This window comes from Bos grunniens, chromosome 11, assembly GCF_055505025.1.
Source record: "Bos grunniens cultivar Pamir isolate PY7600 chromosome 11, Bosgru_T2T1.0, whole genome shotgun sequence".
In the NCBI taxonomy this organism is placed as follows: domain Eukaryota; kingdom Metazoa; phylum Chordata; class Mammalia; order Artiodactyla; family Bovidae; genus Bos; species Bos grunniens.
In genome coordinates this window covers 95,972,210-95,984,865 of record NC_141175.1, presented here as the reverse complement: position 1 = coordinate 95,984,865, position 12,656 = coordinate 95,972,210, and the positions used below count along the sequence as shown (strand labels likewise).

The window sequence follows — 12,656 nt, the reverse complement described above, 5'->3', positions numbered from 1 at the left end:
GCCATGTGGGTAAAGGGCAGGGTTGGGAATCTAAGAGAGCCAGGGAAACCACCTTTCCCCAAGGGCGGGGGAGCTCTGAGTCAGGCCCTAAAGGCTGGATACCCTTTGAATAGGTCAAGGGTGAGGAAAGGGTATAAGACTAGGGTAAGAATAGGAAAGGCATAAAGGAGGCACAGGTGTCTGGGCCAGTCACCTAGGACTTTGTTTGAACCTGGGTTTGCTACTGAGGGGCGCTCTGTGAGAAGAGGCAGACAGCCCCAAGACGCCCCAGGACATGAGGGCAATACCGCAAGTTTGGATTAACTGCCTCAGGAACACCCCTTGGGTCGAGGAAACCAGGGAGTTAGTCATAGGACCTGTATCAGAAGAGAAAGCAGGTATTAACAAAGGACAATCCACATTTTATTTGTATCTGCCTTTAACATGTAAAAAACTCTCAGGCTCCTTTCCCCCATCTGGTGGATAGATGGCAGATTCTGGAGGGAGGAAGCATCAGAATGAGGACACAGAGTTCAAGTGAAGGTCTTGCTACCCTGGGCAAAGAGCATCCCTGTGGGCTGGGACTTGCACTGTCCTCCTATCCCTCCAGGCCATCTGTCAATCTACGTGGGTCCTCCTGTTTGACACTAGCTCATCCCTCCTTCCCCATGGACCGTCATGGGCCAGAGACCCATCCTCCTTTTCTCAGTGTTTTTAGCTTCCTGTCCTAGTTTTCCCATCCCTAAAATTCTATTTCTAGGGAGAAAGAACACCAACAGCCATAACTTGTCTCTCCCAAGTTCACTCCTAACTCAGGGTGGTCAATACAGATATCTGAAAACTGGGAACTCCAGCCACCCAGGGCTCTCACAGTTGGTTGGATCTGAGGGCAGGGCAGTAAGTAAGCATGAGTGCTTATCTGTGTAAGGTAGGGTTGGCAGCGCCACTGTGGCAGCATGTAGGGAGGCACAGGGCTCCTGGGTGTGCCTGTAAGAAGGGGAAGAGAGCACCTAAAACCAAGGGCATGGTCTTATTCATCGTAGAAGTCAATATGGGCTCCAGACTCGAACTTGTCATTTTGCAGCAAGCTCAGAAGTTTCTGGGCTGATATCTTGCAATCCACAAGTTCCCCCTTTCTCTTCAGCTCCTGCAGGCTTTTTCGCAAGTCTGGGTCCACAGAGGTCTCCCGGGCTAACTGCTGCATGTCAGTGTCCAGGGGACCTAGGGGATGAAGAGCAGAAGATGAGGGGACATGACTGAGGCAGGGGCCCCTGATCTATGTGTGGAGTTGGGTGGAGTCAGGTCTGGACAGAGGCAACACCTCACCTTGGCTGACATGTGGTCAGCATCACCAAAGGCTCCACACTTCACTATCGAGTCCAGGCTCATCCAGTGTCCACTGAACACGGTCCCCTTAGACTACCAAATCTATAGATTCACGCTACCCCATCACTCCCCCTCAAAGTCCCAGAGCAGAGAGAGACACTCTCCCTGTGGGAGGAGAATGAAGTGAGCAACCAACTTCTCAAGGGCTCCCGAGCCAGCCCGCTCCAGCACCAGGTCAACTCCCATGGCTGTAGGTGGCTCCCTGTGCATTCCCAAAAAGTCTACAAACAATAGGTGCTGGAGAGGCTGTGGATAAAAGGGAACGCTCTGCACTGTTGGTGGGAATGTAAATTGATACAGCCACTATGGAAGACGGTGTGGAGATTCCTTAAAAAACTAGGAATAAAACCACCATATGACCCAGCAGCTAAAGTAATGCTAGTAAAGTAATGCTCAATATTCTCTAAGCCAGGCTTTAGCAATACATGAACCGCGAACTTCCAGATGTTCAAGCTGGTTTTAGAAAAGGCAGAGGAACCAGAGACCAAATTGCCAACATCCGCTGGATCATGGAAAAAGCAAGAGAGTTCCAGAAAAACATCTATTTCTGCTTTATTGACTATGCCAAAGCCTTTGACTGTGTGCATCACAATAAACTGTGGAAAATTCTGAAAGAGATAGGAATACCAGACCACCTGACCTGCCTCTTGAGAAACTTGTATGCAGGTCAGGAAGCAACAGTTAGAACTGGACATGGAACAAGAGACTGGTTCCAAACAGGAAAAGGAGTACGTCAAGGCTGTATATTGTCACCCTGCTTATTTAACTGCTATGCAAAGTACATCATGAGAAACGCTGGGCTAAAAGAAGCACAAGCTGGAATCAAGATCGCTGGGAGAAATATCAATAACCTCAGATATGCAGATGACACCACCCTTATGGCAGAAAGTAAAGAGGAACTAAAAAGCCTCTTGATGAAGGTGAAAAGAGGAGAGTGGAAAAGTTGGCTTAAAACTCAACATTCAGAAAACGAAGATCATGGCATCTGGTCCCATCACTTCATGGGAAATAGATGGGGAAACAGTGGAAACAGCGTCAGACTTTATTTTTTTGGGCTCCAAAATCACTGCAGATGGTGACTGCAGCCATGAAATTAAAAGACGCTTACTCCTTGGAAGAAAAGTTATAACCAACTAGATAGCATATTGAAAAGCAGAGACATTACTCTGCCAACAAAGGTCCGTCTAGTCAAGGCTATGGTTTTTCCTGTGGTCATGTATGGATGTGAGAGTTGGACTGTGAAGAAAGCTGAGCACCAAAGAATTGATGCTTTTGAACTGTGGTGTTGGAGAAGACTTTTGAGAGTCCCTTGGACTGCAAGGAGATCCAACCAGTCCATCCTAAAGGAGATCAGCCCTGGGATTTCTTTGGAAGGAATGATGCTAAAGCTGAAACTCCAGTACTTTGGCCACCTCATGCGAAGAGTTGACTCATTGGAAAAGACCCTGATGCTGGGAGGGATTGGGGGCAGGAGGAGAAGGGGATGACAGAGGATGAGACGGCTGGATGGCATCACTGACTTGATGGACGTTGAGTCTTGAGTGAACTCCGGGAGTTGGTGATGGACAGGGAGGCCTGGCGTGCTGCGATTCATGGGGTCGCAAAGAGTCGGACACGACTGAGCGACTGAACTGAACTGAACTGATGACCCAGCAATCCCACTCCTAGCTTGGTTTCCTACCCTGAGGAAACCAAAATTGAAAAAGACACATGCATCCCATTGTTCATTGCAGCCATATTTACAATAGCTAGAACATCGAAGCAACCTAGGTGTCCATCGACAGATGAATGGATAAAGAAGTTGTGGTACATATATACAATGGAATATTACTCAGCCATAAAAAGGAATGCATTTGAGTCAATTCTGATGAGGTGGATGAACCTAGAGCCTATCATACAGAGTGAAGTAAGTCAGAAAGAGAAAGAGAAATACCGTATAATAACGCTTATGTACGGAATCTAGAAAAATGGTACTGAAGAATTTATTTGCAGGGCAGCAATGGAGAAACAGACATAGAGAATAGATTTATGGACATGGGGAGAGACGGGGAGAGGGGAGGAGAGGGTGAGATGTATGGAGAGAGTAACATGGAAACTTCATTACCGTATGTAAAACAGATAGCCAACCGGAATTTGCTGTATGGCTCAAGAAACTCAAACAGGAGCTCTGTATCAACCTAGAGGGGTGGGATGGGGAGGGAGATGGGAGGGAGGGTCTAAAGGGAGCAGACATATGTATACCTATGGCTGACTCATGTTGAGATTTGACAGAAAACAACAAAATTCTGTGCAGCAATTACCCTTCAATTAAAAAATAAATAAATTTATAGAAAAGTCTACAAACAATAAATGTTGGAGAGGGTGTGGAGAAAAGGGTTAGAACCCTCTTGCACTGTCAGTGGGAATGTAAACTGATACAGTCACTATGCAAGACGGTATGGAGAGTCCTTAAAAACTAGGAATAAAACCACCATATGACCCAGTAATCCCACTATTAGGCATATACCCTGAAGAAACCAAAATTGAAAAAGACACATGTACCCCAATGTTCTTAGCAGTACTATTTACAATAGCTAGAACATGGAAGCAACCTAGATGTCCACTGACAGATGAATGGATAAAGAAGCTGTGGTACATATACACAATGGAATATTACTCAGCTATAAAAAGGAACGTATTTGGGTCAGTTCTAATGAGGTGGATAAACCTAGAGCCTATTATACAGGGTGAAGTTAAGTCAGAGAGAGAAAGACAAATATCATATATTAATGCATATATATGCAGTCTAGAAAGATGGTACCAATGAATTTATCTGCAGGGCACCAACAGAGAAATAGATAGAACAGACTTATGGACATGGTGGGGGGAAGGAAGGAGAGGGTGAGATGTATGGAGAGTAACATGGAAACTTACATTACCATATGTAAAACAGATAGCCAATGGGAATTTGGTGTATGGCTCAGGGAACTCAAACAGGGGCTCTGTATCAACCTACAGGGGGGGGATGGGGAGGGAGACGGGAGAAGGGTTCAAGAGGGAGAGGATATGTACATCTATGGCTGATTCATGTTGATATCTGGCAGAAAACAACAAAATTCTGTAATTATCCTTCAATTAAAACTAACTAATAGAAAAAAAGAAATGATAGCTGACAACTTCCCAAATCTCTAGGGAGATTTGTACATCTAAGTTTATGAAGCTATTATTTCAACCCCAAATTATCTTCTCCAAGACATCAGGACTAGATGGTTTCACTGGTAAATTGTGTCTATCTTTTATGCCAATACCATACTAGTTTGATTACTGTGGCTTTGTAATATAGTTTGAAATCAAGCAGCATGATGCTGGGGATCTTTGTTCTTCTTTCTCAAGACTGCTTTGGCTATTGAGAGTTTTCTGTGGTTCCATATATATTTTAGAATTGCTTGTTCTATTTCTGTGAAAAATGCCACTGGAAACTTGATAGAGATTGCATTAAATCTGTAGATTGGGTTGGATAGTATTGACATTTTAACAATATTAATTTACCCAATCCATGAACATGGCATCTTTCCATTTTATATTTTCTTGAGATTCTTTCATCAATGTCTTACAGTTTTTGGTGTACAAGTCTTTTATCTCCTTCGTTAAATTTGTTCCTTGGTATTTTATTCTTTTGGATGCAATTGTAAATGGGACTGTTAATTTCTTTTCCTGATACTTCATTATTAGTGTATAGAAATGTAACTGATTCTTCACATTGTTTTCTCTATTAAGATGATCATACAAATTTTATCTTTTGTTATTGTGGTGTATTACACTGATTTATTTGTAGATGTTGAAACATCCTTGCATCCCTAGGATAAATCCCACTTGATCATGGTATACAATCTTCTTAAAGTATTTTTGAATTTGGCTCACTAACAATTTTGCTGAGGATTTATGCATCTATGCTCATCAAGGATTTTGGCTTATAATTTTCCTTCCTTGTAGTGTCCTTGTCTGATTTTAGTATCAGGATAAAGTTAGCCCCAAAAAGTGAGTTTGGAGAGCGTTCCCACCTCTACATCCGCTTATCCAGCATGCCTTCCACCTGCTGATATGGAAGCAGCCCTCAAGATCAATGTCCAGTTTAGCTGCCTCCAATAAAGCCATCCCTGGTCACACCACCAGAAAGTGCTTCCTTCTTGAACTCTTACAAGTTCACTGATTTTATTTTTAAAAAACATTTACTTATTTATTTGGCTGTGTCGGGTCTTAGTTGTGGCATGTGGATTTTCAATCTCCACTGCAGCATGCTACATCTTTTAGTGGTGACACGTAGGATCTTTCAGTCGTGACAAGTGTGGTCTTCAGTTGCGGCACGTGAACTCTCAGTTGTGGTATGTAGTATCTAGTTCCTGAACCAGGATCAAACCCAGGCCCCCTGCATTGGGAGCACGGAGTCTTAGCCACTGAACTACCAGAGAAATCCCTCTAAGTACTTTCTCACCTGGGGAACCACAGCACCCCAGAATTTGGAGTCAATGGACCTCATGGGCAGAAAATCAAGGAATCTTGGACGTCGAAGAACCACCCTCCTGATCCTCAAATATCTTTCAATCAAATATCAGTGCATCCCCAGTAAGAAGGGATTTGGTCCCTTTCCAAACAGCCCTTTCCATCTTTGGACACCTGTTAGGACATTCTTCCAGAGACTTAAACAAAAACCCAACTGGTCTCTGCCTTCATTCAGGCCCTAAGAGCCCCACAAAAAAGTTCAACTTTCTCACAATGTCCAAGAGAGCTCCCTGAGACGTAAACCAGTCACATGGCATTCTGGAGTTTGTTCTGCTCCTGACTTTGGTTTCCACTTGCTCTCTGTTGCCTGAGTCTGAGGCTGAGCTCAGAGTGGGTGCTACGTTGAATGTCAGCTGCAAGAATAACCGTATATATTTGGGAGGAAGAGAGGGAGGGCTGGGTCCTAGAGATCATGAGGAAGTAGACGTGGCACCGATCAGACCTTGGAGGCGAGGCTTGATCGGGCTATGTTGCATCTGGGTTTTGATCAGCTTAATCTACCTCTCTGCCCCTAGGGTTCCTAGGGGAAAAGACTACTGGATCTCCACCTAAATTGCTCAGACATCATAAACCATCTTCCAATTCCAGCAACCTCAAGCCTAGAATAGAAGCCTCACTCTTAAGAAAGGGGTATAGTAGCATCATGGTAGAGAGAAACCAGGCCAACCGTCACAAGGCACCCCCCTCCTTTAAATTTCATGAGAATGGGGCTCTATCTTATTTATCACAGCATCCCCCAGTGTTCCAGCACAGTTCAGCACGGGATGGTCAGCATTCAACAATGTCTGTCTGCTCTGCATTCAGCCAACATTCACTGCAGACTGGCTTAGTGGAGCGCTGTGTGAGAAGCTGGGACAGAAAGATGAATAGTGCATAATCCCTGCCTTCAAGGCTTTCCTATGCAGAGAGAGACTAGACACATTAAGATAATACAGTATGATAAGTCCTATTTAACAAACGATAACAATTAGATAGTCCTTCACAGTTTGGGATCACTTCTACAAGTTTGACCTCATTCAGTCCTACAAAGGGCCCTGTGAAACAGGTAACATCTTCCCTATTTCACATGAAGAAATGAGGCACAGGCCTGGAATTCAAATCCTAAAATCCTAATCATCTCTCAGACTCTAATATCTCAGACTTCCTGTCCCCATCCTCAAGTCCAGGCAGCTCCCCACTCTCAGTCCATATCCACTAACTACAGCTTCCTGCCCCCACCAGCCCTAACTTCCTTGGAGCCTGTATTTCCCTTAAGGAGTGATGGGTCAGGATTCAAGGACAATCTACTCTATGGGGCCTTTCCTGGAGGAGACAGAGAGGGCTCCTAGCCCAGTCCCCGAAGGGTAAGCTGCCAGTTCTGAGAACATGGATGGCAGTAAAGCCTCACCTACCTGGGGCATAGCTCAGCACCCTCACGCTAGGTTCCTCCGCCGCCAGGACCTGGAACATCATGTTACGGGCAGCCTTCCCAGCACAGTACAGTCCCCAGCCCTTGAAGGGCTGCAGGGCACAGATGGACGAGATGTTAACCACAGTCCTGCTGAGGCCAGGACTGTCCGGGAAGGCCTTCAGGATACTGGAAGTCAGGCAGAGCGTGGAAGTCAAGTTCAGAGTCCAGTAGTTGTTCACTTCAGTTGGGTCAGTCAGGTCCACCCAACGTTTGGATACATCTCCAAGAGTGCCTGAAAAACCAGACCTTACGAATCACCCAGTGCCAGGCGGGGTTCTCTCTTCTCCCAGCCCTTTTCAAATTCATTCAGACACCCGCTTCCCAACCACAGCTAAAGGAGTCTCTCTAGGGCTTCTGAAGATGGCTCCCTCTTCCCAGACCTGCAGACTGACGTACCTGGGGAATCCCCATACCCGAAGCTTCAAACTGAGAAGGCGCATGCTCTGCTCTGGGGCTGGGTTTAGGGGAACTCTGGGGGCCATTTGGATAAGTGGGGGAAATTTACAACTGCGGAGAGACTCCATGCCCTAACTCAGGTCTCCGCCAGAGGGCGCTGAACAAGAGGATCAGAAAAGTTCTACAGGCATTCTGGAACAAATGGCGCTGAAACAGGAAGGGGGGCGGAGTGGAGAAGCGGGGAGAATGAGCCGCCGAGGCAGCACTAAATCTTCCTCCACACCTCGCTGAAACTAGGACTTCCAGGCGTCTTTTCTGACTCCTAGGAGTCACCTTTAAAGTTCCAAGAAGCGAGGGGGATGAAAGAGAGGGAAAACAGAACAGGACGCTAAGCAGTATTCCAAGCGCTCACGGGCCAACGGGCGTCTTACCCGCATTGTTGATGAGCAGCACTCGCTGCAGGCCTTCGGGCCTGGGGAGGTCGCACAGAGCACCGACCAGTTGCTGCAAGCCGGTCTCGGCGCCCAGGTCGGCGGGCACCCGCACGATACGCAGACCCGGCCACTCGGCGCCCAGCTCGGTCTCCAGCTGCCGCAGGGCCTCGTCATTGCGGGCGCTTAGGACCAGCACGGAGCGAGGCGACATCAGCGGGGCCAGGACTTGGGCCAGCGTCCGTCCGAAGCCCCGGGAAGCCCCAGTCAGCACGCATAAGGTGCGCCCCAGGCCGCCCACCTTGCCGACGCTGCCCTCCATGCCTCCTACCTGCTAGCTGGAACCGCTACCATGACTCGGCAGGGGGCGGGGCGGCCGCGGAGGGAGGAGGAGGAGGCAGCGCCCGGCGAGGGCGGGAACCTAAGGAGAGCGCCGGGGCACGCTTTTCCTTGGTCGCAGGCGGTTAAAGTGGAGGCGACTGCAAAATTAGAGCGCGAAGAGACTAAATCCGAGGCAGGCCCCCCACAGGAAATCTTAGCCCAATGCGGACCGCGGGCCTCATCCTTTGCCCTGCAAACCCATCAGTGCCCCTATGGAATTCATTCTCCTCCCGAGTTCAGACCTAACTTCCTTGTGTAAGTGATTAAGTGTTCGTCGCTCAGTCGTGCACGACTCTTTGCGACCCCATGGACTGCAGCCCGCCAGGCTCCTCTGTCCATGAGATTTTCCAGGCAAGAAGAATGGAGTGGGTTGCCATTTCCTTCTCTGGAGGATCTTCCAACCCAGGGATCGAACCCAGGTCTCCTGCACTGCAGGCAGATCTTTTACCAACTGAGCTACATGGGAAGCGCAGTTTAAGTGATTACCTCCAGGTTAAGCCATCTTGCTTCTTGCTAGACACCTCTGCACGTGCCAGTGTAGGGACTGGGGTCCGTACTAATGTTATAGCCACGCGTTTGCAGATAGTGGAGTGCAGCTTATTACACCAGCGGGCCCAAGGCCGAGTCTCCTCTTAGCCAAGGACCCCGACCAGCATTTGTGAAAATCTTTTATACCCCATGTGTACATTTCCGAACCCACCACCCCAATTTCCTTGAGACTTACATATAACAAAGGAAGGGTAAATATAATCACAATAACCCCATTATTCAAGTGTTATCAAGTGTTAGGTGTTCAAACAGTTAATAATCAATAAGCCTGCGGTTACACTCCAATAGATACAGAAAGAACTTATGACCTGTCCGGAGGGAGGGGTGATTAGAGTATGTTTTCTCCTAGGCGATGAGTAACCTGGATGTGATCTTCAAGGTTCCCCTGTCTGGAGGGGGTCTTATCCTTCTATTGTAGTTTCCATAGGCACTAAACACAGAGTCCAGAGTCCGTTGGAGAGGTGGCTGAGCGTGATCAGCGTGAACAGGCCTAAGATGGGGTCCAGGCCCTATGAATTCCTTCTTCACTGTAGGGGAAACTCGCCACCCCGGAACAACCTCTGGGGAAACAGAGTCTTCTCTGTACTGTGTTCACACAGATTCCCCTTGCCTCTCTGAGATTTCTCACTCCTTCTGTCCCTAAAGTTCTGCATTTGCTGGGATCCTGCACCCACTCATGCCACACTCTTTCTCGTAGGCAATTGCATCCACTCCCACATTCAGGTTTTCAGAAATGACCAGGCCTGTGGTTCAGAAAACCCACATTTCTGGCTTTTTTTCACAGAAAGGTCTCAACTTAAAAAAAATATTCACAACTTATAAGTTTTATTTGGTGGGAATTTTTAGGACTTCAAGCCAAGGATATAGCATTTCAAGAAACCCTGAAAGAACTCCAAGGAAGCAAGGAGAGGTACTAGGTTATATAGAAGTTTTTGCAACAAATAACAGGTTGTCTAAACATCAAAAGATTATTGTTAATTAAAGAAAACCAGATGACCCAAGTCAAGGAAGTTAGCACTTTTCTGTGTATGGGAAGTTGCAAAAGTCTGGGTTCACTAAAATAATTCCTTTGATACATGCCTTAGCTTTCAAGGGCCAGTATCCTGTTTTCACATCCCTAAGTTCCTCAGGGCTCGCCACAGGGAGTGGCTGCAGTCTGATGGCCACTAGATGGCAGGTATTCTTTCCTTAAACTCTACCCCTAATCCTGAGTTCCCTCAGGGCTCACCAGCTCACGTCTGTGGTGGCTGCTGGTGACTATGATGTCCTTGTTCACTGATGCGGCAGGAAGTATTCCATCTCTTAGAGGCAAAATGGGAAAGCTGGCAGATGGCCCCGGATCTCCTTACAAAGCAGTCTCCTGCGAGTTTAGCAAGCATGGGAGGCAACCCTCGTGGCTCAGCCCAGGTCCACACAGGGCTCTTCCCTGCCCCAGGGACAGACAGCAAAATCGCCTTTCAAGGCTCCTAGAAAAATGCACTTTGCTCCCTTGTTCTCTGGGCTGTCATTGTGAACATCAGAACAATTTGGAAGAAGTTTTTCACTTTCCACTTAGGTGCCTTTACCACAGACTTTTTGTAAAATGTACACCCCAGACTGTAGTACATTAATGTGGAAATTATTCTAAGAACAAATGAAACTGGAAAATTTAGTAGATTTATTTGTTTATATAGCATAGCATTATTTTGAAACATTTTAATGTAAAATACGATAAAGAAAATAAGTATTTATGCTAAGTGATGTTGGGAGTCAAGATTACCAGGTTAGTTAAGGGAATAATCTCTAAATTGAGTTTGAATTGGAAGCCAGAAAATAGTAGAATTTATTGCAATTACTTTCACATTTATACAATAACACCAAAAACCTTTTTCCCTTTTGATGTGTTCATTTTCCAATACCTGTTGCAACAGAGAAAAACAAACCTGACTCCATATTGAATCTATTCCTTTAGCTCTAACCATTGTGCTCTGGTGCCTGTGCTTCTGTCATGCTGGCTCAGTACCTTTTGTAAAAAGTGTTGCCTATAGCCTGAAATCGGAGAAGGCAATGGCATCCTACTCCAGTACTCTTGCCTGGCAAATCCCATGGACAGAGGAGCCTGGTGGGCTGCAGTCCATGGGGTCACTAAGAGTCGGGCATGACTGAGCGACTTCACTTTCACCTTTCACTTGCATGCATTGGAGAAGGCAATGGCACCCCACTCCAGTACTCTTGCCTGGAAAATCCCATGGACGGAGGAGCCTGGTAGGCTGCAGTCCTTTGGGTCACTAGGAGTCGGACATGACTGAGCGACTTCACTTTCACTTTTCACTTTCATGCATTGGAGAAGGAAATGGCAACCCATTCCGGTGTTCTTGCCTGGAGAATCCCAAGGATTGGGGAGCCTGGTGGGCTGCCGTCTATGGGGTCGCACAGAGTCGGACACAACTGAAGCGACTTAGCAGCAGCAGCACAGCCTGAAATATGTGGGATTGTGCATTCTCTAGACTCTGACTTTTAAAAGCATAACACTTTTACTCATATAGAAATGAAAAGTTGCAGAATGGAGGATAACATTTGTCTTGTTGGAGGTTTATAGGAACATTTCGACCTTATCTACTGGAGACCTACAAGGACAAAGGATTCTAGCACCAAGAAGTTTGCAACTAGCCATACCTACCTTGCCCCTTCTAGTATAAAAGAAACCTGAATTCTAACTTGGTAAGATGATTCTGTGGAACACTCCTCCACCGTCTTCTCAGTCTGCTGGCTTTCTGAATAGTTACCATCTCTTGCCCAACACCTCCTCTCTCAATTTACTGGCCTGTTGCACGGTGAGCAGCACAAGCTTGCACTCAGTAATGCTATGATGCTCCTTTTTAAGAGTTCTCCCTGCAACAGTGGCAGAGATTAAAGCAGTGCCCAGATAAAGTCTGCGCTTGTGTTTTGTTTGGCCAATAGGGATTTTTTTTTTTTTTTTTTTTAATGTGAGGTGACATTTCTGAAGTGGAAGATTTTACATAGTATCAGAATTTCCAGCTTCTTTGGAGTAATGGGAATGCCTGGCAAGCTGGGTTCTGATTGAGGTGAGCCAACATCACCTCTTGGAAAGAAGACTGCTCCAGTTTGCCAAGATTTTCATCACTCACAGGTGTAGGGAAACATTTCTTTCCCACTAATGGCACATAGCTGAATTCTTGGTTAGTGGTGATGGTCAAAACATTAAAAGCCAGGGCTTTGTGCTGGATTGTGGAGAAGTGGATCTCAGGATGAGATGAGGAGGCTTTTGAGGCTTTAACAAGGACAGGACTCTGTATACCTGTACATCATTTGAAGCGCCCCTGTTTTTCACTTATCTATTAAGGATGGAAGATACAGAGGTTAGATTTGATTGCTTCAAAGCTAAACTCTCTTGTACTGGGCCAAAGGCCTACTCTTTAAGTAAATTTCAATAGCTTCCCCCTGCTCTCCTGGCCTCAGAAAACAGATTGGTGAAAGCACAGTCCCATCCATTCATTCATTCAGCATTTATTGAATTTCTACCATGAGCGAGACTTTGAAGAAAG

At 46.3% G+C, this 12,656-nt stretch overlaps 1 protein-coding gene across 2 annotated transcripts; it reads right to left on the bottom strand.

Moving 5' to 3' along the window:
• Positions 1 to 380: 380 nt before the first annotated feature.
• Positions 381 to 8,543, bottom strand: SPR (sepiapterin reductase). Of its 2 annotated transcripts, XM_086327594.1 has the most exons (3): positions 8,182 to 8,543; positions 7,296 to 7,586; positions 381 to 1,200 (listed from the first exon to the last, which is right to left on the bottom strand). In XM_086327594.1, the coding sequence occupies exons 1-3, from the start codon at positions 8,501 to 8,503 to the stop codon at positions 1,010 to 1,012; spliced, it is 804 nt and encodes a 267-aa protein (XP_086183720.1). In that variant the 5' UTR covers positions 8,504 to 8,543; the 3' UTR covers positions 381 to 1,009. The 2 variants fall into 2 exon arrangements, with proteins under 2 accessions (XP_086183720.1, XP_086183721.1); XM_086327595.1 differs by lacking the exon at positions 7,296 to 7,586.
• Positions 8,544 to 12,656: the final 4,113 nt, after the last annotated feature.

What these genes read in the sequence shown, in the direction of transcription:
- SPR (XM_086327594.1), bottom strand. Translation starts at nt 8,503, where the DNA reads ATGGAGGGCAGCGTCGGCAAGGTGGGCGGCCTGGGGCGCACCTTATGC. An exon ending in GCTGCTCATCAACAATGCGG is followed by an intron (nt 7,587 to 8,181) that starts GTAAGACGCCCG and finishes CTGGTTTTTCAG; the next exon opens with GCACTCTTGGAGATGTATCC. An exon ending in GGTGCTGAGCTATGCCCCAG is followed by an intron (nt 1,201 to 7,295) that starts GTAGGTGAGGCT and finishes TTCATCCCCTAG; the next exon opens with GTCCCCTGGACACTGACATG.